The sequence below is a fragment of the Lipophrys pholis genome (assembly GCF_963383615.2).
Source record: "Lipophrys pholis genome assembly, chromosome: 13".
In the NCBI taxonomy this organism is placed as follows: Eukaryota; Metazoa; Chordata; class Actinopteri; order Blenniiformes; family Blenniidae; genus Lipophrys; species Lipophrys pholis.
In genome coordinates, this window is record NC_137632.1 from 20,485,636 (window position 1) to 20,511,399 (window position 25,764).

The following is a 25,764-nucleotide window of genomic DNA, read 5'->3' on the forward strand; positions in this document are numbered from 1 at the left end:
TGGTGATCGGCTGTTCCCGGAAGAGGTAACGCAGAGTGCACTGCTGATCCATTGTCACTTCTCACATTATTATCTATCAAATCAGCTTCCACACTAATAATGCTGCATGTGTTGGTATGCAGGGACTCATTATTTACACACCGACACCGTATATTAGTCTTTGAGACAGTTCAGTGGATGAAGACTCTGCTGCAAACAATTAATCGAGAAAATGCTCTGTACAACTTGCAAGTGAACTTTCCCTGCATCAGTCATCTGTGGTGTTACTTCTCAGCAGTTCTAAAAGAAGACTTAAAATGAAATAAAACGTTGGAATGTGTCACTCTTTACTCACTGTGGTTTGTCCCAGCCTGGTCTTTCTAATTCGGTTGTATTCTTTTCCACCCTTCTGTGGTCATTTGACAAGCAAACTTCAACCTTTGATCCTTTTCAAGAGACTCTCCAACTCGAGGGTTCGTCTTTTTTTTCTCTTTTTTTTTTGGGTGCTGCACGCCTCCTGCTCAACGTTTACACTTGGTAACCTTGGAGACAGTCACACAGACAGGCAGGGCAGGCAGGGCTGCTTTTAAAATGGCAGGGAGCAGCCCGCTGTCTGACATTAACACGAAGTGTGTCAAGGCTCAAAGAGGTTAAAAAAAATTTTTTTCCACAAACTCCTCATAAAATGTCAGGATTTGTGTTTGTCAATAAATTAGACCCACATAGATTATTTTATTGATCAACTCTTGAGATAAATCACTATTTAGGAAACAAGTGATGTTTTGATGCTTATTACTTGATGTTAGCTTTGCATAGAATACGGTCAGGACTCCACAGTTTTGCTCAGTCAGGTAGATTATTGAGTAGTTTTCTACAAACAAACCACTGATTGAACGATGGTTGAACTCATTAATCCACAAGTGAACTAAATCTGCAATTAAACAAGAGCAAAACATAAAAGAGTCCTACCATGCACAGTATAATTTCTTTCACTCACTCACTCACTCATCCATCCATCCATCCATCCATCAGTGAACACAATACAGTAAGTACTTTTTCTCTTTAGAACTATTACTATTACTACTATTAATTAATATCTGTTTTAATAAGACTTCTCAATCGTCATCATGACCGGCAAAGTAGTAGTAGTAGTAGTAGTAGTAGTAGACCAGTACCATAGTTAAACGCCCAGCTACTGCCTGCACAAAACTAAGAATAGCACAATTGGCAGCTTGTAATCCACGTTTCAATACTGTGCAGCCCACGATCCTCTTCCCATAATTAATAAGATATTGGTTCCCCAGGTGAAGCTAATTTTATTACATCACTGTTTATCACATTGGACATTTTACCAAATCTATACATGTGTAAAATTAGAGACACAGAACTAGTTATTTCAATAAAATAGTTTTCATTATTCTCATAAATCCTTGTGTGAGATGTCCTCTAAAAATAGATTGCGCTTTTTAGGCCTACAGTGATCAAAGTAATTCATTTGGATAAATCATGAGGCAGTTATTAAACTGTTATTGTCCTCCTGTATCGCTTCATAAAGCCAGTAGATGGCGGTGTGGCACAATTTTGCACAAATAAATCCTGGACCAGCACAGAAATGAAGCCACAAAAGGCGAAGTGCACCTCTGTCACAACCAGCGCTCCCTCCGCAGGTGAACTGCGCCACCCGGACGCAGGCCATGAAGCACAGCGTGCTCCTTTCCTCGACTTCAGCAGAGTGAATGTTCAAGACAAAAGTTGTCCTCAAAGTTTGATTTGGCTCCTGCAGGAGCACTTAAATACACTAAAATGAGTCTGTGTTGATTCCATGTTTTGTTTGATGTGTGACATCACAGTTTGAGTAGTTTGTAAGAAAGGGTTATCACCACTATGACCATCATTATGACTGATATATATGTTTATTTGTTAATGTAATGCCGTCTGTTCTTTTTTGAAACTTTATTGGGCATGTCCCTTTGGGCGCGATGGCGTATCCAATCAGCCAATGGAAAAGTACTCATGCGTCCGGTGCCACCTCCTCTTCTCTAACTCGGCGCCTCGCCTCCTCTCCCGTTCCCGCATTGTAGTAAGTTTGGGTCTGCCTGCTTGTCCCGTGTCACCCGCAAGTCGTGTAATCGGGGGAGGCAGTGAACCCAACCCGCTCCCCCCCTCCCTCGTCCCAGTCCGGCGCGTCCCGTTACGCACAGCTCACATTCCAGCAGCGCTCACTCCACATCACGCATCTTCTCCCAGCGCAGTCAGAGGTCTGATCACTGTGTGGAAAAAAAAGGTTTGACTCCAAAGTTTTTACTGCCGGACATGTCTCGTGTCCGGATGACGTGTGGCCGGTGACAGGAAGACTCGGGGGAGTTCGAGGTGCAGCAGGAACAAGGACGAGTCTTGGCTCTCCCCCGAGCACTTTGCGCAAGGTGATCCATTGGAGGCTCCTGTGGTGACTGATCGACCGTGCGGCTGCGTTACATGGATCTCTAACCAGCGCATCACTTATAATGTAACACAGCCCTCTTCGAGCCCTTGTTAATTCTCTTTCGGATCACTTCCCTCCTGAAAACTTGAGTCAGTGGATCGTTTGGAGCGTGACCAGGATGGGCTCGCAGACCGGCGCAGCTCTGCAGAAACAGGCGCTACTGTGGTTCGTCATAAGTGAGTCTAATAAACTATTTCTAATAAAAAATGATAGTATTTAAAATGTGCACTCTAGTGCGAAAAATATCACAAAATTGAGAATTCATGCTTGAAAGTTAGTTGTGAACAAGTGGAGTAAGTAATACTTTGTGGTAGAACGGGGATTTACTGTATCGCTCTCCTCCAGACTCGGAGCTAAACAGAATAACATCACTGTATATTTACTTAATATTGCAAATCAAGTTCTGGGTTTACAGCGCAGAAACCTGCTAACCTCGATTGAAATTAAATTAATGACGTAAAATATCAACGATATAAATATATAATAATACATAATGACATTTATTACAGGATCAATAAGGGAATCTACCAGTCTGGAAAGTAAGCGTAATGCTTTGTTTCTTTTTCTTTTTTGAAACAAAGTGTGTATATTTACATCATCCATATCTGCATTTCGTAAATATAAAAGCTATTCCTTTCTATCAGCAACACCCTTCTGGAGTCACCACATTGATTTATGTGATCCATATTTTTGATTTTGCACCAGTATGACACAAGACACCCTTCCTGGGCTAATATGAGCCGTTGGGGGCTGATTGTCCGGCACCCTGTGGTGACCAGTCACCTTTGGGACTGAAACCATCAAATTTACAGTTGTAAGATTGCCTTCCTAACTTCTACTTCGTTACCCCCCCGCAGTTACTAAAAGTATGTATTTCATGATTGTACTTTTCAAATGCAACCATAGAATAATTTGTACAGGACTAAAAGTCTGCAGAAATAACAGAACAAGTCCCTAACCTCACACCAGCGTTGTAATAATTCCGGTTTGCCTGCTGCCACAAGCTGACCCGGTGACACAGTAAAATCTCATCAGGCACTAGATGTAGAGAAAAAAAATACAAAGTGGGAGACAAAATGCAACCAAAAAAAAAGAGGCAAAAATCTGTTTAAAACCTGTGAAACTCAGTTTTATTCTCCTCAGTGTAGTGATACAAGAGGAGTTAATAGCAGATTATTGAGCACAAGTTAATAGATTCATAAATGAATGAATACATAGTTGTCAGTAGAAACTGCTTCCAAGGTTCATAATAATGATTACAGGATTTTTAACCGTTTTTTTCATTGATTTCATAATATTTCAAATATTTTCTCACCTTTATCAGGGATGTTAAGTTCTGGAGGACAAATATCTTTTTAATGTCTGCTTGCTCCAAAACACATGAATCAAAAGAATCTGTGCAGAGAGTCTGACAATGACCCACTTCTTGTCATCAGACGGGTTGAAGGGAGAATTGAAGTCTGACTGTAAACGTGTGAAACCAGATGTGTACCAGGTTGCAAACTATACATTAAGACGCTGTCTCTCAAAGTAAAGATTCCTACTTAACAAACTGCTGACAACAAAAAAAACAATAATAAGCAACAGTATTAATAATGGATGAGTCTCAGGCAAGAAGTGTTTAATGGAAATGCTCGGTCAACCCTTTGTCACTCGTGACCTCTGGTGAGCATCAGAGCTTGAAACACATAAGTGGTCTGCAGGGTACATAAAAACTCAATAGATCAGAGATATAAGAAGGTGCCAGGTCGTATAAACCTTTCTAAGTGAGATTAAACAGGGAGCCACGTAAAAGATGTGAGCACCAGGGTGACGTGTTCGTCTTATTGAGAAAACACAAAGGTCTGTAGGACGGCTTTTAGGTCAGCTGAAGTGGAAAATAAATGTTGGATGTTCTTCTGAGCTTAAAAAAACTAAACAAAAAAGCAAATGTGATTTATGAAATACAACTTAAACGTGTTTGCTGTTTGCCTGAGTCTGAGCAGCAGAGGGGAAGGAGGTGATCATAGGAGGGGTAATGTGTTCTCTTTTAACTTGCTTAAGACTGTGATTATATTCAGGTCAGGATCCTTTTATAAAAAATAACTGAAGATTTCAATATCTGGCAGCTCTTCATCATTACTGTGTGAATTTGATGTTCCATGTTACAAATCTGATTCTCCAGTTAATCTTGTGTGTGATTAGACTTCCACTGTAAGTATTTTGGTATTATTTTCTGTTGTCTTCAATCATAAACAGTCTAGGAGTTATTGTTATGTGACGTACACATGCCAAACCCTTTCAGCAGCAATAGAATAAGTAATATAAGCCTTAATGTAAAGAACTTTAAGAGTCCAGTTGTCCACAAAGATCTCTACTTGGAGTTAATCGCATGAGTTTCATTTGGCTATTTGGATTGTCGGATCGTTGCTTTAGGTTGATTTCTATTGCATGTGAAAGCATGTCCAAGATGTATTTTTTTCCGTCAACTTTTTATTGTTCACAATCTCATCATTTCTTACTGGAAGAACGTTTTTCACATTGAGTCTCACTCATTGTTCATTTTAACGAAATTACATTCTGTCACTGAAGCAAAAGTTAATGGGAAACGTATTAGCGACTGCAGAGTGGCTCGACATTGACTGGCAGGTACATTGTCACACACACACACACACACACACACACACACACACACACACACACACACACACACACACACACACACACACACCAACTATAGTGAAAGTCGCGGCTGAGTGTAAATATTTCAGGATGTTATGTTGAATGCGTCTCCTCAACTATTGATGTATTTATTGCACAATAAAAAAAAATCTAAAAAATCAATATTCTGCCAAAATAGTAAAAGCACCAGCAGAGAGTTTGGAAACTTTAGTTGCATGATTCCATAGCTGACTGCAGGGGAAGGCAGATTTAACCCTCTCTGTATTGCACTCCCTTCTTAGGTCTTGTAATCTTCTCAGAATCTCTGCTATTGATCGCTGTAATGCTTGCTTATATTCGATAACTTCCTCCACTGACATGTTGGAATCCATGGTATTGCATTCATTTCACTTGGTGCTTGTGGGAGCTCAGCGCTCCGCACACTCCATGGTGAACACATTAATGCATGCGAAATCCCTCATTAATGCTGTTTGCATGTGATGTTGTTACTCATAGTATTGATTATGCTGATCACCTAAAACACATGCAAAGTGAATGAGCGATATATATTCGAAACACACACCTACATACAGCCACATTCACACTTAAAGTGAAAGCCCAGACTTAAACCAGGGATGTTCTCACTGTGAGACAAAGGTTGTCAAGAGGTGATTATTGTTTGCATAGGTGGACCAATTTTGAGGCAGTTGTTTCAGGAGGACTTCCAAAGCTTATTTTATATGATAAGCTGGACAAATATTTGTGTAACCGAGGGAAAAAAAAGAGTAAAAGTGCTGGAGACCACTTCTGGATTAAAGAGTAAGCAGAAGCCTGCTGTGCTGCTCGTCAGAAGGCTTAGCTAGATTTACAGTGCAAGTAATAACAATTAGTTGTTTTATCCATGGTGGGAAATCTCATTCTCTTGAATGCAGGTCCGCCAAATGTAATTTTTTCTTACAGAGGAATAGCGCTGTAATGCTGACATTCCACAGATATGGGAAAAAACTGGTGCTGCACCATCATGTTCAAATGCTTTGTAACATATATTAGGCTAATAATTATATAATGATAGTGAAAATAATTACCCTCTCACCTGTGTAGGGTGTTATCTGTATCATCATTAAAGTCGGGCTCCTCCACCAGAGGTTTGTGAGTTTGAGGGATGTGTGCTGTATATTAGCTCTTCGTGGGACTGCACTGTTCTGGACGGAGGCTTCAGCTGCAGCCACTCGCCTAGTTTGGTCGGCTCCACGATGCGAATATTACCCCGAACACAAAACCCACAACAACCAGTACTGAAACCAACAAGCGGATACACACTAAGGCCCCGTTTACACTACAACCTTTCTAGTGACAATGGTTTTGCGTTTACAAAGCAACTTTTTGAGAACATTATCTGTTTACCTGGGAACTGCAGATATGCTGAAAATGATGTAGTTTTTATGTAAGGCCACTAGTGGGTGCTGTTGTTTGTTTTTGTAACGAAACCCCACACACAACAACCATTGACAATGGTGAGTTCTTAGGCGTTTCTTATGGACAGACAACGAAGTTAGATTGTTATTACAGTGAAGTTTTGTTACTGAAAATTAGTCATGACTCCCATCTTCTATGGCTCTGCTGGTTTTGGACTAAACAATGTTGGTGAAAAAGAGGGGCAAAACAAAATCCTTTCAAACTAAAAAAGCATCGTTTTTTTGTTGCATATTACCCTCTTCATTCAATCTATACCTGTCCTGGAAGTCCTTTATATCTTTCCTCAGGACGAGCAGCTCCTTCTAAACTTCCTCACAGAAACTGAAGGAAAAGCTCTCACCCCTCTTTTTTTTTTTCTAAACCCCTTATTTGTTCTAAAGTTACATGTCTGTCAGCGGTGGATCTCATGGATCACTCCTCTGACTGGAATAACTTTGTTCCATTCGGTTCAAAGGTCCGCGCATCACGTTCACTGGTGATCGAGTGCATCACTGTTCATCCCTGACTCCTTCCTGGTGCACACGTACATTCACAACACTTGCACTTTCAGCCTCAGAAGCCGGTTCAGTTGACTTGGCTTCATTTCCTCACCTCTTACAATGACACAAACCATTAAATGTGTTACCCTTCACTGAACTGTAACCTGAACCCTGTTTGTTTACCCCAAACTAAGCGTTTGGGCATTGTGGAGGCCCACAATAATGGACTCACTGTCCTCACTGCGTTCATCACACTTGTTATGGAGTTCTCTGAGGAAGAGAGAGAGAGAGAAAAAAGGAAAGTGTGGCTGTGACGGAGGTGCTCGGGGAAACTTCCGCAGTTTGAATCAACTTCCCCATTGTTCCCTGTAACAAAGGCTCCATGTAGGTGTTCTATATTTACAAAGAGCGAAAGTCATGACTCATTGCAGCAACACCAGGTTGCAGCTTGTTACCGTTTCATCAAGTTACCTTCTCAAATAGCATTTTCTAAAAATAAAGCCTGGACTTTTTTCTTTTTCCTACTCTTCGAGACGTCTAAATAATCTACTGGTTCATTCATCCATCTTTTTGCTGTTACGGGTTCTGGAAGGTTGATACTCGACTCCATAGAGCACAGAAGATGTAAAAATGAGTTTCTTTGACTCTTGTTCGCGCAGAAATCCAATTCAATATTTTTCAGATGGCAGGAAGCTGATTTTATTGTTGTCTTTATGTGGTTGAATTCCAGGTTTGAATCCACAATTATACCCAGACTTGTGGCTTGATTTGTTGACATGGAGTCAAGATAAGTACTGACCATTAACTTTTCTTTTTCGTGGAAAAAATATTTTACTACATCTCCGTTTAAAGTTGTAACATATCCACTCCTGAGCCACTTTAACTTTTCCAGTATAGTCTTTTTGTTTTGTTTGAAGAGCACAGAATGAATGACATGAATGATTCTACCATTCCTCCGCTGAAGGGATTCACACTGGGAGAGGCTGTGATCCGCTCTATGTGACATGATCGTCGTTAATCCGACAGCTCACGACTCAGTTTGAATCAATCAGAAAACGTTCAAGTGCAGTTAAAAAAAACTCAAACTCATAAGATAGTTGGACTTTTGATCCGGTAGACAATCAAACTGGTTGAGACAGTTTTTGCCGACTGAGCATTGAGGTCCAGACTGGATGATGAGACGATACCTGTTCGGTCCCGACGCAGAAAACCCGCAGGGCCGGTTTTAATATGTCTGAGTCTCGGGTACGGTTTTAATCAATTTCCTCGTACAGAATGAAAGCCTGCTTTAATGATCTTTTTAATCATATGTGGCTTTAGTCAGGCTCAACGGGGCTTTTAGAATTCCAGTTGAACAAGAAACCTGTTTTGACTTTCTAGTCTGTCCTAATAAATTCTTCACATGCCTTCCGTATGGACACTAGCTGGTGCAATCCGTTCTCCTACTGGCCATCCCACTGATCCCAGATGAAGCTATCATGAATCTCCAGCAGTTGGAGTTGCTCACGTCAAAGGGATTATCAACATTTTCAAGTGAAAACAGAAAACCTTCGTTGTTTTACACGACAAGGGTGATAGGAGTCACAGAAAACACAGCTTTTTTTAAAAACGTCTTCCAAGGTGGAACTTTAAAAAACAAAAAAAAAACAACACACAGCTTTTCTAAAACTCTGCTGTAAATAACAAATAGTTCTTCTGCACATGCTCAACTAGATGGACAATGACAACAATGTTTGCCTTCAGAGTGTCATGACTCCCAGACCATATTCTCCTGGGACTTGGTAGTTTTATAGTTGAGAATCCAACTGTGTCGTCTGTTCATACGGATGTCCCTGTACTCGCCATTGTTAATGTTTATAGCATATTGCTCTCTGCGCGCATGTGTGTGTGGTTTCATTACCAAAACTACCAGTCACAGCCATAGGTGCCGATCCCATAGGTGCCGATCCCCTCCTTCCCTCTCTCCTCCAATTCATGTTGTTTTCCTTCAATGGGAGGGACATTTGATTTGGGCCTAAAATTTCATCGAAAAGATTAAACTAAGTGAAAGCCTTTTAAGACTACCTGTCACGCATGCAACCACTGTAGTCTGCAACAGTTTTTCCGAGAATTCATTAAAATATGTTTGGTTAATTTTTGTTTTTGATCGGCTATCGCCCAGTGGGTGCAGTGGCTCCTTTCCCTCTGACCCGGCCGAAATAGACCAACACCCTCTCTGGGTTGTTATCAGGCCTCAGGAGGGCTTCATGAAAACTCATTTTGTTTGACTCAGATGTGTAGAGCAGAGAGACATCGAGAACATGCAGGGAATTGGTCCTTGAGGATAAAGATTGGGAACATGAACACCAGAGAGCAGAGAAGAGTGAGGAAAAAGATCAGTGGTGGACGCAGCGCCACGCAGATACATTTCCAGACATCTGTGATGCTGACACCAGAGATTACTGTCTTAATTCGTCTGTTAGGTTTTAACCCAAATCCTTAGTTAAGCTCTCAACTGTCTGCAGAATATAGATACATACTGTGGCCTTTGTAACAGTGCTCGGCTCTTCCTGCCTGGGCTGTGCCCAGCCGGAGAACGTATCTCTGGTGTGAAGGACTCAAGGGGACGTTTTGAAGAAGCCTCATAAATCAGCAGGGGCGGGGCGGGGGCACAATGAGGGCAACAATTGCTCTAACAAGACAGAAGGAGATAAACGAGGGAGGAGGAGCTGGGTCGTGAACGTTTTAATAGTGCTGATCTATAACTGTGTCCGTGTGAGTGCTGTGCGTGTCCATGTGTGTTTGTGTGCATCCCGTGCGACAGACCCGCCTTCCGGGCTTCAGCTAATTAGATAGATGGTGAACGGGGGCAAAAGGAGGAGAGGAAAACTTTCCAAAGTGGCCATGACCTCATCTGATGGAGCTGTTTTTTTGTATATTGTTATCTAATATTTACACGGAATATGAGAAAACCTCCCTTGTGAGCAATTCTCTCACTTTAATTTCCTGCTGAGTCTTCCCCATTCAATGAGAAGGCGAGGATAACGATAACTATCAACACACCCTCATGATCAAGTGAGATGTTTCTAAGTAGCAAAGCCCGTAATAAAGAAAATTCAAATAATGAATCGATGTACTGCTACTGAGTGTTTTTAAGGTCTGCCCGGAGAGCAGCGAAATTAGTTTACAGCGCAACAATCAATACAGGCGAACCAAGAGGAGAGTGTTATCCTCGCTTCATTCTTTATTTATACGGCCGTTTTATTACTTCATACTCATTCTAGGGGATTAGTGAGCGTCAAGACTCAAGCATGTGTTCAACAGTTGTAAAGTAGCTGTCATACATTCTTTATTACAAATATACTATACTGTGTGTGTGTGTGTGTGTGTGTGTGTGTGTGTGTGTGTGTGTGTGTGTGTGTGTGTGTGTGCGTGCGTGTGTGTGTGTGTGTGTGTGTGTGTGTGTGTGTGTGTGTGTGTGTGCGTGCATCCACAGTTTACCTCCTTAATTCAATTACTGTAACACACACCCCAATAAAATGTTTATAATGAGTGATTTTGTGTAACTGCCTCAGTAATAAATGTTTCATTTACACTTTTAAATCATCTTTAAGCATCGCAAACTCTTTGCAGGGGTACTGATGTGAGTGTGTGTCGATAATAGTGTGTGTGTACAACAGAGTCTGTTGGTTTTACTACATTTTTCCATTATAGAAACAGAATCATGGACACGGTCATGAATCTTCCCCTGAAGATCCAAGACGCTCTCGCCGAGAAACATCGCGCTGATTTTACAGTTCATTTATCTGGGCCGCTGCTCTCACATATTACATTTAACCTTACATAACAGTGACATAGTGAGCCCGTCGCTGCGGTTCACTCAACCAGTGCATCAGGCTGGAATCTTATTTTGAAGTTGTTGTTTTTTTTTTCCCTCTGCGTTTTCTGCTTCATGTGATGGCGTGTCAAAGTGTTTGTGTGCGAGATTCACGTAGACCGTCGCGTAAGGCCAGCAACAGGCCACAGCGGGATTTATCCAAACATTTATCCAAGCAGGCTGGTCAAATAGTAACACGTTGGTATTTATAGCAATGACCTGAGGGACGAGTGGTGGAAGCGTGGAGACGTATAGCCTAAGTGCAATCAGAAGCCGTTTCTTCACAGTCCTGAGTTGATCAGTTGGAGCAGTTTGTGGCTTCTGGGCTACAGTGGAGGCCAGAAGGTGCTTCACTAAAATCTTATAGTGGACCCGTTACACGATCTCCACAGATGAGGCATTTGTAGTTTGACCGTGTGAAGGAAAATGTCAGTCCACTGGTGGTCAACTCATGTAATATAGTCCAGACTAGACATGGGACCCCTTCTCTCATTGCAACTGTTTGGATGGATAATGTATGTATTGTAGTCAAATAAGAAACAGAAGATGTTTAAAAAATAATTTGCATCAGTAGATCACTGTGACAGCATTAAAGCTGTCATAGTGAGAAGAGAGAACTGATTGTTTTTATTTATTAGCTCATTTATTTCTTTTAATTCAAAAGGAGAGAAAAAATTTGTGTGCAATTTTAAGAAAGACCTGCAATTTTTTGTACTTCTGGAACACTGACTTGGCCCTCCAATGAGAAGACAGTGCCATCCGTTGCTCCCAGCTCAGCTTGAATTTGAGACCCCTGCTTTAAAACCCATCATGTTTGGAAAGTCACTTCACATCACCGTGCAGAAGGCAACCTACATCTATAAAACCACTGTGAAAATGTCCAGGAAAGACGATGGCGTGCAAATGTTTCACTACAGCTTTGCAGAGCTGCAAGCAAAGCAACAGACCTCATGTCCAATACTGATATTTATACAAACTGACATCTAACAGCTGTTTGCCTTTGAAAACTGTGCTTGCCTTCATACCCAGCTAACATTATAATTTCCCCTCCCTAGTTTACGCTAAATTCTGCACCTAATGTAATAGAAGTTAAAGTTTTATGAAGGAAAACGTGCCATTTTAATGTGCAAGCTGTTCCTGAAAAGAGCAGGACCAGCCACTCCCGGCTTAATAGGTTATAAATAATACACATGGTATTCTCTGGTGAAGGTTTCTGTTGGCATTCAATCTCTACAGAGATCATTTGAGGTCAGTGATTTGAACATGTGACCTTTAATTCCTCTGCTCGGCTCTGTTAGTGACAGTGGGTTCAGATTTCCCGGTGTCAGTGTGCCAGGAAGTACTACAGATAAGACTGTCACAGCCCATATATCCATAGAACTATATCCTCAGTCCTGGGTCACATTGGGAAACAACACATGAGGATGATGTATGAAGGGTTTTCCCTCACGGTTTCAGATAAAAATACTCGTTAAAAGCTTAAAATACACTTGAGATCCAAGGAGCTCCCTCCTTTGGTTTTTTTTTTTTAACTATTCATTTTCTGCAATGCTTGTGATGCATAATTTAAGAAATTACCAGAGGGGATTGGTATTAAATTGAGCGAGGTAGTGCGGAAAATCTCAAATTGGGCTAAATTCATGCTACTGGTTTCATAGAGTCACAGTTAAATCAGTATGCACTGTTACAGCTGATTTAATCCAGAAGTTTAATAAGAAGCTAAAATATGTCGAAGCCACAATTACGTTACACAATGGTGAAGGTCTCATGTTTGAGATATATAGAGATCGATGAGCAGAAGCTAATTTCTTTAGTGTGTAGTTGTGTTAAGACTACTTGAAAGGTAGTCCTTCGTCTTTACATTGATTGCTCGTCCTCTTATGGTACCACAGCTTTTTCTCAACAGTCCAGAATGAGCAGACTTAAAGGGGACATATCATGCTAAATCCACTTTTTTAGCCCTTAAATGCATTTTGTTGTATATTTAGAGTGTTTAGAAGTACAGAAAAGTTCAAAGTAGTCTCTTCAGGTGCTCCGTTGATATCTTTATATTCTGTTTTGGTCATATTTTGCGATCGGTTTCGATTTTTCTATTCTCTATTACGTTTTCTGAACAATGACGTCACAGTATTCTCAGCGGAACTGCCAAATTAGGACATCGACATTTCGAGCAATCCGCCATTTTTGTTTCTCGCTGCGATTTTGTAGTCCAACCGAAGTTACGAGAGGATAAGTCGAAATGTTCGGTTGTTGGATGTAGTAACCCACAAGCTTCGTTACACCGTCTCCCAGCATCAGAACCTTTTCCAAGTGCCTGGTTGAGTTTTATTTTTCACAGAAATGTACCCACATCTGTGGGTAAGGTCATTTTTGTGTGCGCGAAGCACTTTAAGGACGACTGCTTCAGCAACCTCCGCCAGTATAAAGAAGGATTTGCCGAAAGACTTGGTCTGATTGAGCGGTCAGTTCCTTCTATCTATGGAGACGACGAACAGAGCACTTCGGTAAGCTGTATATAACGCTAAAAAGTGTGATGATAAGACGTCCCTGTCATTGTTTTGTTAGCATTAGCAGTTGCACCGTCTTCATATGTTAGCGCTGTGTGCTCGTTTTAGATTATAATGTAACTTCTGTGTTAAATAGTCGTTGTAATACAGGCAGTATTGTAGTAGTGGGCATGGATGGAGAAGTTAGTGTAAATATAGTAACACACCATTGCGTTACATCCATATGAAGACGTTGTTCTGTAGGTGCATCATCGTCATTTTCATCTGGCTCCGCCGGGTCCGACTCTGGCTCCAACATGTATGGCTGGATGGACAAATCTTCCGTTGTTGACATTTTGTAAATAATGTGTGAATATAAAGTTTCTGCGCCGCTAGATAATTGTATCTGTTCTATCAAACTACAAAGATGGCCGAACAGGGTGGCGTTGAACCAAGTGTCACCTCTGCAACCTGGAGAGGAGGAGGGGTATGAAGTGTCTCATTTGCATTTGAAGAGACCGCCCCAAAACGAGTTGCTCTCAGAAGCACATCAGAAAAGGGGTAGAAAAGGGGCCTGTGGAGCTCTAATAATGAGGAATTCAGACCCAAGCATTGCAGTTTCGCGTTGTATAGACCACAACTGTATGATTTATATGTAAAAAGGAAGGATTTAAAAGCATGATATGTCTCCTTTAAGATGTGTCTGAAGAAGTGAATTTAGTGAGCTCCACAGCCATCGCACTTGCAGGGAATTGCAGGGCTACGTGCTAAATCTGCCACAATGCTCCTCCAGGATAAATGTCAATCATTTTTTGGGTGGCGCAGCCATGCTTTATATTATTTATGGGAAACACCAGCCACCTCGTGGCTTTGAATTTCTGATTTGTTATTGTCCACGGGCAGCGCTAAAGAACTGTCTCTGTGTTAATGACATATAAAAAGTCCACTGCTCCCCAGTTATCCTCTGATCTCTCAGCTCATCTGTCTGCGTGCAGCTCTGTGTATCATTTGGATCTCGGCTCACAGAGGCGCCACACCGCCTCCACTGGCTTTGGGCTGTTGGCGACACATACGCATTTTAGTGTGATCCTCACTTTGGGATCGGGAGGTTGATAAAAGCATTCATCGACCCCGCCCATCTTTGTCAACATGTCGCAACTGAATTTCTATTGCTTGATGTCACAAAAATAAAAAAATATTTTCTGAGCATGTTCCCCCTGATGTATTTGGTTTTCTGTTTCTCGTGATGAATAGTACTTATCCCAACATATTTTTTCCGTTTCATAGAGGAAAGAGTTGTGAGGTTTGGAGCCTGCTACATTTGACATTGGGTGAGAGGCAGGGCCCATTCCGAAAATTTGAGCATCATCATATCGTATTAGACAGTATTGTATGACGTCATATTGTACAGTAATGCAACATATAGTATCATATTGCACTGCCTCAATTGACATCCTGTCAAATAGCATGGTATAGTACAGAATTTTATTTCACTTTCTTATATTGTATGAGACTGTATCACATCACATCATGTCTTATGCCATTGTACTGTGTTGTATTGTAACACATCATATAGGGTCATATAGTGATGAATCGAATCGCATTATAATGATCTGGGATGTATAGTACTGTATCATATTGTATTGTGTTGTGCATCTCATTGTATGTTATTATATTGTATCATATAGCATCATATTCTATAACATTACTCTATGTCACATCATTAGGGGCGACATGGCTCGGTTGGTCGTCTCCCAATCGGAAGGTTGAAGTGTCCTTGAGCAAGACACTGAACCCCAAATTGCTCCCAATGGATTGACGGTGCCTTGCATGGCTGCAGCCTCCATTGGTGCGTGAATGTATGTGTGAATGGGTGAATGTGATACAAAGCGCTTTGGGACTGCTCACACAGTAGAAAAGTGCTATCTGGGTGAAGTCCATTTACCATTGCATGTAGTGTTCACTTTAGATTGTGCCATATTAAATATTAATCATAATTGTGTCATTATATATCACGTAGTGGTGTATCAAATTATACTGAATCTTGAATCTGGACAATCGACTTAAAGGTTTATTTTGTGACTTATGGGTGGAATTTGGAGAACCTGAAAACTTCTACACACGTCCAGGCAGGACATGTAAAAGGTACATCTAAAGTAAGAGCAATCACAGATTTCTGACCAGCAAAGGTTGACCTGGACTCATTAAAAAAATAAAAAATAAAAATTCTGGATCACCTCCCAAATTTAATGGAATCATCCATGGCCTAATATGTCTGTGGTGAACTTCGACAAAATCCGTCCAGCAGTTTTGAAGTAATCTTGCTTACAGACTTACAGACAAATATACGGTGATGATTGTATTACGCCCTTGGCAGACGTAATAAATGTGTAAACAGAATGAAAAACTATAAACCACATTACTACACACGTTGGAATATTTACAGGTTTGAAGCATTTCCTTCAATTTCCCCCCTTTAGTGAATTTCTCTCTTCATTTGGTAGCGTCACTGTGAAATACATACATTTGTAGAGAATTAAACCAGATGGGGGGAATTATGAGGAAGAAATAAGACTTTAATATGTGCTTCCTAAGAGTAGACAGAAGAGCTATTTTATATAAACATTACACAATTTCAGCATGGATTTAATAAATGTCCTACTTAAACATGCTGGCTGAGAATTAAAAACATGCTTACAGTAAGATTATACAACAATTTTAGAAGAATAATTTAGTTTAAATGGTGGACAAAAGAAGACCGCTCTGACATTATTCATGATAAAGTGAGTGTAAACACACACCCACAGCCATCCAAGTGGATACAAGTGTTTGGACAAATCCAACATGTGCAAAACATACAAAAGAAATATATGAAACCGTCTTTTTGTCTCCTCATTTGTCTGTTACTGACAGTCATGACTGGTGTGTGTGGGTGTGCTTCCACATATCTTTGTGGGTGTTTTTTTTCTTCATATGCTGTATATACATACATGTGTGCAAAGCAAGTAACCCAGTTTTCACCGTCACGCCTCAGCAGATAATGAGCAGCATTCAGCCGCTGCCAGTTAATGAAGCGTGTGTGAATGTGAATGTGTGGCATTGTGTGCATGTGTGCCTGGCAAACGATGTGCATGTGTGTGTAGATGTGTACGTTCATCACGGGGACGCCATTTACAGTTACCCAGACGCCACAGAGTCAACAACCATCGCAGTACCTTGGTAGTGTAAGACAGACAGACAGACAGACAGACAGACAGACAGACAGACACACACACACACACACACACACACACACACACACACACACACACACACACACACACACTTTAAACTTTATTTTAATTTTGTTTCTCTAAAATGAATCATCATAACTTTAAGAGAAATGTAAAAAAAAAAATTTAACTATAAGTTGTGAAATGCAATGTTACTATGGCCGTTTTTGCATTTGCCAACATATCTTTCTTAAATTCAAATAACATTGAGTTGTTGTTGTTTTTTCCTCCATAAAGACAACAAGTGAGTGTTGAAATTCTCCATTTTGAAATTGTCCAATGAGTTCCCCCACAAAGGGTTAAACGACGCCTGGCATCACTACGTATTAAACTTATTTTTGTGAGCCTAAGATAGGGCCTAAGGTAGGGCTGCACAATATATTGCACATTTATTCTTATATTAATATTATTATAATGATAAGTGATATTTATATTAACCCCATGTGATGTTTCCATGCAGGAGACATTCATGCTCTGCAAATTAAAATGTACAGTTTGTTCAAATGATTGATTGAAACATTCCAACATCTACTTACGTGCTTGAATATGTTGCAAAACATATCAATATACTCAATAACATCACTGTGGCAAGGCTGCAAACACAACGCTCAAACAGACATTTCAATTTCCACACCGTGAACCTAACCCTTCCCTTAAACTAACTCTATATTTGTAACCTCCATTTCTGTCCCCACGTCGACGCGATTCTTCAGGAGTGCGCGCGCCTTCAGGTTGAAATCCCCGCCACAATAGAAAAGCCACACACTCGTATACTCACATCATTAATATAGGCTGTCACGCCTGACATCCACACAAAAGAACCCGCACACACACGCTCACACGTATACGTGTGAACGCATTCAAGTGCGGTGCCGAGTGGATTAGACATGCTCTCCCATGTCACAGCAGTGCCCTTGAGCAATGCAGCCAATGGTTGGGTGGCATCCAGTGTCAACAAGGGAAGCTGTGCCTGTTCATCCACACTGTATTTATAGCTACAGCTGCTCTGTTCAAAGAAGTAACCTGAGTAAATTAAAGTTATAGATCTGTGTAGACGTCACAACGTAAAAAGAAAATATGGTCTTTATATATATATATATATAATTATATTACTGTCCGCATTACTAAGAATGTGGAATCTTATCTGGACCCAAACAAAGTGCTTCTAATATCATCCTGACACTTTCACCAAACGTCCCATGATGCAACAGCATACATATATTCATGGACTCACACAATTGAATGGCTAATTGAATGTCTGTGGAAACGCACGTTGCCTAGTAAACGTCACATCTTGTGAGAGCAGCTATGTCTGGTACATCCAAAGAAAAACACACTGTAATCCTGCTTAATGTCGCTGTGGCTTTTGACATTTGGCTCATTCTTTGACTGTAGTTTCTCAGATGTTTTTTGCACACAAATGCGGTCCAGACATTAAATTAGTGCTAATAATTCAGATTACATTTGGTCTGAAAAAGACTTTTAAGTTTCATCTTTTTGATGATCCCAATAAATATGTGTATAGTAATTCAAGAATAATGTTTCCAATATAAGATGGGCACGACATGTCCTGCCTTTCACCTACTGTGTGAGTGTGTGTGACTGTCTCTCACTCTGTGGTAGCTCTCTGATGGACTGGTGATCATCAAGAACACATAAAGTAGTGCAATCAGTCATATAACAGCCAAAACCAGGGAAAGACAGAGACTGTTTGAATTAGTTTATTTTAACTTTTTGTTGTTAAATTAAAGAACAAATGAAAGATATTAGAAAAATATTGGTACTGCTAGTAGTATTGTACTTATTCCTTTTTTTTACTGTTTGTGCTTTGGTGGTTTGCTTGGATAAGGTAATAAAAACACACTTTATCTATTTTTAAAACCATAAAACAAAAAAATAATTACTCTGTAGATTCTGACAAATAAGATAATAGCTGCGCATGCTGGCTCTCTGTACCTTCCATTAACAACATCAAAACTGGTGCTGAGAATCTTTTCAGTCCTCTGACATTTGAAAATGTTGTTTGTGTCATTGTCAGTAATTCTTATCAATTATAGGCTGAGAGAATTCCCCCATGCTCTCACTTGTGGTGTCGTGTTTCCTGTCTCTCGGAAAAGCCCTTCCAGCGTGCTGAAAATGGATCATCCATATTTATCTCCCGCTCCCTCCAAATACACCTCTACCGGTCAAGTGGCACATCTGAAAAATTAATCAACCGTCTTACAAGCATGTAATTGGAACTCAGCTGAAGAGATTACAGGTGTAATCTGAACATCTGATGAAATTTTTACACTCTCCATTGGCAGCTGGGTGGGGGTTGGTAAAGGAAGAGGGACAGATTCAGTAGATAATGTCCCGGGTGCTGGGTGAAGAGACAAAGACCGACTAAGAGCAGGAAAGCAATACGGTTTTGAATTTAGTCACATTGAAAGAGCTGTGCCATGACGGTGCGGGATATAGTTTCCATCAGCAGAACCTGACAGCCCCCTAAACCTGAGCCATTGTTCACAGTGCAGATAAACCCTGACCGCTATCTGCATACAGCACACATTAGATTATTGTGCTTTAAGTGCTTTAATGCTGAACTTAAGAGTTTGTGTCATTGACAAATTGTATTCATCGATTTCCTGTATTGACTACTACTAGCACTACTAGCAGTAGTTGAAATACTCACACCATGCACAAATCAGAGTCAGCGATTGTCCTGAGCAAATGTTTGGAAGGTGACTGGAGTAACAGGCAGGCTTCAGGCTGAGGCGGCACAATTTGTCATCGTTATTGTAATATCAACATGTGCAATATACACGTCACAAAAGACCAACTGAACTGTGATTTCAATGCACTCAATGGATATAGATGAAATAAAAGACAATTTAACCACTATTGATTAACTAATTATAAAATTCAACATCCTAACTATCATGTAATCTACACAGCTGGTTCACCATAACTTTTGTTTGCAGACATTATAAGATATTTTGTATGTTTTAGATCATCTCCTAGATTTGTTCATTTCTTTTACAGATTTATTTGAGGTTAGACTTCGGTGTGTTTGATTACCTTCCACTACCAACATGTCAAACTTCTCATTTTTATGCCTGGGGGGGGGGGGGGGTCAGTGATCTATTCACTCACTCAAGTAAATGATCATGAAAACAAGACTTTTTCTAGCTGACGGTCTTCATCTAAACATCCTCATTTAATTGCCTGTGTGACAGCGAAATCTATTTGTGTGAACATGCCCTCTAGCACATTGTATACTGGATCTTAGTAAATCAGGCTTAGTGTGTTTTGTTTATATTTCATTAAGGTTTCTTTTTCTCCTGATAAGTACAAACCAGTTAGCAATGAACAATAAAGTTGAAATTTCTATTTTGTTGTGAGTGTCCCATTTGTGTGATTTACTACATGTTTGTTATTGATTGAATGTTACTTATGCATTAGTGCACTTTTCAAGAAAACATTTAGTGCAACATTCAACAGACAAAATCAGTAAAGTGTGCTTAAGAAGTTAGCCCTATATTTAATATTTGTCCTTCTCCAGAATGTATACGGGCTTTGACGAAGTGTGAGCGGAGATCGATGCAACGACAACCCGAATAAAGCAAGTTTAGAAGTTTGATGGAAGGAAGACAGTTTGTTGTCAGGAAGCGTAGGGGTTGTTTATGTTTTACATGCTTGACTGAGTTTGTTGTTGCTCTCCCTCACCGGTCCCGAATGTCATTCCGCAGGCCTTGTACTCTGTAAAAGCTCTCCGGGTTCATCGTCATTCTTAATGCAGAGTATAATCAGTTTACTCAGCCTCCGCGTCCCACTGCGCTCCTCAAAGCTTTCACAATCTGAGCTGCATGAACGCTTTGCAGAGACCGTCACAAAGAAGGAAAAGCCAAAAGGTTTCCGAGCTAAGATTCAGCACTCAGCTAAGCTTAACATATGTGTTGCTCGCCATTTGAGACTTTAGGAGTGTTTGATTTAAGTCGGTATAGTAGCTCAGTTGTGTTGTTAGATCTGTTCACGTGAGGAGGAAACCTTTCATGCCTGGGGAAGCTTTGTTGACAGCGACCGACAATAACTGCTGCAGCTCATGTCAGCTCGATAACTTCGTTTCTGTTGACAGGATTTTGGCCACAGTGACACTCCAGCTCCAGATAAAATCCCAGAATGTGTGAGTCAGCAATAATACTGTATAAATCAATGTCAGTTTTCTGGCATAGTGAAGATAACAAAGTTTATTTTGTATTCAATCTCTCTTTTTGCTTGTTGTTTATTCCTGGGGAGCCACTGCCCTTTATGTTCTAGACATTTCTTGATCATCATCCAACTCGAGGCCTGATAACAAAACAGCAGTGGAGCGGCGAGACATCTGAAATATGTAGGGCAGTAGGTCTACACGGCCGGTGGTTTAAAACACTAGATTACACTCTCAGTTTTCCTCTATGACGAATCTAAACACAATGCTGATGCTGGGATTTTTTTTTTTGGCACATTATAACTTTGTGTCCTGCATTTGCACACTAATGGCCTGATTTACTAAGATTCTGCTGTACTGCTAAAAAGGGTTATTGCTGAAATTGATTTATGCTTTGTTTTGTTTGGTGCGATTTTGTTTACAATCAGCAGGAGTATTTTAAATGAGGGTCTTGCATGTATCAGCTGCTGCTTACATGAAAACAATCAATGCAACAATGCATTTGTTGTCAGAAACTGTACATCACACCATTGTGTTATACATTATGGAAGCCCCACACAAGAAAAGTAAGATCTTGACAAAACTACTGAAAAGAACTTATCACTACAAAAGGGAGAAAATAAAATATATTTAATGCATCAGTCTATCAGCAAAAATTTGGAACTCATATTCAATATTCCCAAACAACAAATGCTGAATCAGTATGCGTATTATTCTTGTGTTATAATCCCCACTGTGTCCCGTTAATGCTTTCTTTAATCGTCTTGCTCCCGGCCAACTGTTTGTTGAAGGATTGTACAGAGCTGTTCCTCTGTTACTGTTTTACTAATGTCCTGTTTACAGAAGGAGGAGGGCTTCTATTAATCCTGAACGTAGTCCTCCCTAAACCAACAAGGAACTTGTCCCACTGCAAATAACATTAATATTAACCTGTATTAGCAGCAGCCTTGTTTGTCGTTTTCAAGATCTTTCAAGAATTGTAATATTAAAGAGCATCATTCGCCAATAAACTTGTGTAACTAAAGCTGAATGAATGAGTGAATCCTCATTTGACTGACCCCTCCGTGATGACACTCAGCTAATGTGTCCCAGTAACAAGACAATAAATCACAACAGACCTAAATGACGGACACAAAGAAAGTGAATGCAAGTGTTACTCAACCAAGTAACTTATTTACTTTTTATTTATAGTCATTAGTAAAATCACTGCAGTGCCTCTTCAGAAGCTAACTTGTAAGTGTACTGCGATATACATGATCATTGAGCATACGTATCATTGAAAGAGATAGCCTTAATGTAAAATATAAAGATGATGATGGGCTTAGTTCAAGATTTGAAAACCAAACGGAAAGCACCAGAGAGAGAGAGAGAGAGCGATAAACAGAAAAAAAAATTAAAGCTCCTCAGCAGGAGCCTACGTAATGTACCACTCCACCCCCCATGTCTCTGGTGTCGAACCAGATACTCGGACACTGCAACAATTGGCAGAAGATTTATGTCTCCATTTGGTTTTAGGGCAGAAAAGGAGAACAGACGAGTCAGAGGAGAGGCATCCGGCTCACATTAACATTCTCTGCCCAGTAGACACCTGAAGCTCGCAGCGGGAGAAGGGGTTAAAAAGCCAAAAAACTGAAAAGTTTGCATCTGAGTCTGCAAAAGCGTGTCATTAAAAATGAAACACTGGATCCGGGGAAAACTAGGGTAAAAGAAAATATTTGAATATTTGAAATGCAAATATTCTGCTTGCAGAACCGCCGAAAACACGATTTATTTATGTGCTGTGGTCGCTGAGATTAAACTGTTTTATCAAAGTTTGTTATTCTGTTGTCAAGACATTATGCAGGAATATTAATTCATTGGGAGTACAGGAGGAAATACACTGAAGGACATAAGCAAAGCAGCAGCTTATACTTTTGAGTACTTAAGAAACTCTCAACAGCAGCACTGAAAAGGATGATTTTTGGCAGCAGCAGGCGGTGTTGTGACAAGAGGCCACAGTCTTCACTGCCCCCAAACTCCCTCCCACCACAAACATTTCCAATCAGTTGATGGACTGGCAGTTTTCCAGCGACATGCTTTTCCCCTCTCGTCCCGAACCTACCCCCCCCCCCCCCCCCCCCCCCCACACACACACACACACACACTTCTGAGGGTAGCCACAACTATTCTGCGTTGAAGACAGAAAAATCTTTGATGGCTTTGGAAATATTTTAAACCCCACATTACTGTGTTTTTTTTCCTTTTGAACGATGGAATCCTTTCACCACCAACACTGATGCACTGTGACAGGATGTGTGATCATGCATGCCATGTTTCATATACAGTGGTTTGCTAAAGTATCCATACCCCTTGAACGTTTGCAGATTTTGTCACATTTCTATTGGGATTTTATCAAATAAAAACAAATAAAAAACTGAAAAATCTGGCGTGCAAAAGTATTCATCCCCCTAATCTCAGTATACATTTAGCTGTTCTGTGAAGGTCTCAGATGTTCATTAGAGAAAATACGTGAACAAACAACAAGATGAAGACCAAAGAACACACCAGACAGCTCAGAGAGCAAAGCCCTAAGAAGTCCCATTTGCAGTTTGGCACAAGCCATGTTGGGGACACATAAAACATGTGGAGGAAGGTGCTCTGGTCGGAGGAGAGCAAAACTGAACACTTTGGACTAAATGCAAAATGCTATGTGTGGTGGAAAACTAGCGCTGCACATCACCCTGAACACACCATCCCCCACACTGTGAAACATGGTGGAGGCAGCATCATGCTGTGGGGATGCTTTTCTTCAGGAGGGTCAGGGAGGCTGGTCAGAGTTGATGGGACGATGGATGGAGCCAAATACAGAGCAATAATGGAGGAAAACTTGTTAATTTCCAAAGCCATGACTTTATGAACACATGAATAATGCAACAATTATAGGAGACGTCTTTGGGTCCAGACCGTGATCCAACAGATAATCTCTCTCGCTCTCCATCTAATCTGACTCCATTTTCCTCTCGTGAGTCATACCAACAAGACACGTATCAGGTGAGTCCCGTAATTGTCTGTAGGTGTGAGGAAGTGTGTGTGCCTGTCTTTGTTTGCCCTGTCATGGACCGGTGACCCATAGAGGATGCCCCTGCCGTCACTCATTTTCAGCTGGGATGAATGTCTCCCCCTGGGACTCATGGATGGAAATTAGATGAATGGATGGAAACCATCCCCATCAGCCCATCCATCTTCTATATCGCTTTATCCATTCCAGGGTCGCGGGGCGCCGGAGCCAATCCCAGCGGACTATGGCTGAGGGCAGGATAAACCCCGGACAGGTCGCCAGTCCATCACAGAGCAAACACAGAGATAGAGAACCACTCACACTCACACTCACACTCACATTCACATTCACATTCACATTCACATTCACATTCACGCCTAGAGGAAATTTAGGGTCACCAATTAATCTCGAATGCATGTTTTTGGCCTGTTGGAGGAAAATATCTTACGATCTTTCACAACTACGAATGGTCAGCAGTCAAACGCAGGTCCAACAGGTTGTTTGGCCTGGCACAAGTATGTCGAACACATTTTAGTTCAGGGGCTACATTCGAACCAACTTCATCTTGAGTGGGCTGGACCGGTAAAATAGAGCCATAATAACCTTTAAATTTAAACTTTGAAGTTTTTCTTTGTTGTGGCGCAGAGTACACGTGTTGAACACGTCTATATTTTCACAAAACCAAACAATTGCTACTGAAACCATCTCACTATATAGTCAATTTAAATGAAACCTTCTGGTGCAAAACACAGTCAAATGTCCAAAAAACGTATTTTATAGTCATTACATTATGCATGTTTTTACAAATTCACCCCAGCAACATAGCTTTAAGACTTTCATTTGCAATCTTTCATGGCTGCATCACCGATATCTCAGCATGTCTCAGTGCTGTGTTGTGTCAGCTATTCTTAAGAAATAAAAACAAACAAACAAACAAAAAACCCTATGTTTACTTTGAAAGTTTTACAATTTGCTTGGTGGTTTGTTGAGCCGGACCGGGCCAGTTTTGGCCCACTGGCCTTATGTTTGACACCCCATGATCCGGCTGGAGAACTTTATGAAAATGAACTTAGAACTCTCCTTGATCTTTAAGGACTCCAGGTTTTTTCCAAGAGGTTGTATTAAGCGCTTACCAACAGTGTACCTGAACTTCTAGTAGTTTGCAGCACATTATCAGTGCTGGTGTTTGATTTTCGGAGTAATGTTACCTGCCAGACCCCAGGAGGTTTATATGTAATTATAATTTTTGTTAACGTCACATTGTGACATAGGCGGCACAGTGGAGCAGTTGATAGCATTATTGCCATCATAGTGATAATACAGCAAGGGTTTTTCTTTCATCCCTCCAGGTACTCCGGCTTCCTCCACTTTAGCCCATATTGACAGATTTTGTGGTTAAATGTCACATTAACCTCTCAGAAATCTCTGTTCTGCAGCATGCAACCAATGAACGTCCCTATTCATTTTCTAAATCGAACAAACGCTCAGGTGGTAAACCTAAATATGCTGTACAGCTTGTGCGTGCACTGGAAGCTTAGCGAGACGCTCCTTTCTGATCTCTGCGGCTCCCTCTAAATTATCCTGACGCGGCCGCAGCTTTTCGCTCCACCTCGCTGGCTTCAGCAGCCCTCTGCTCACCTCTAATCAAACCTGCTCTGACACCCACTCCATGTGAGGACGTGCGTTTCGACGCCTTGAGTTCGCGCGCCCGTCAGTCACAGCCCATTAAGCAGAGCCATGCATGTGTTGTGTGTGTGTGTGTGTGCGCGCTTCATACAGTACACAACCTTTACATTCTTTCTCAACATGCTGTATTGTCCTATTAATCCACTGTCGATCCTTTAGCGTGTCCACACATACCAACGTAC

General features: G+C 40.9%; 1 protein-coding gene across 1 annotated transcript in view; it reads left to right on the top strand.

Annotated features, from left to right (window-relative positions):
- Positions 1-2,048: 2,048 nt before the first annotated feature.
- Positions 2,049-25,764, top strand: part of ramp1 (receptor activity modifying protein 1) — a 64,875-nt gene continuing 41,159 nt past the window's right edge. Inside the window, exon 1 of the mRNA XM_080478775.1 lies at positions 2,049-2,637. Within this exon, the coding sequence (XP_080334901.1) occupies positions 2,580-2,637 (58 nt within the window). The 5' untranslated portion in view covers positions 2,049-2,579. The remainder of the gene's footprint in view (positions 2,638-25,764) is intronic.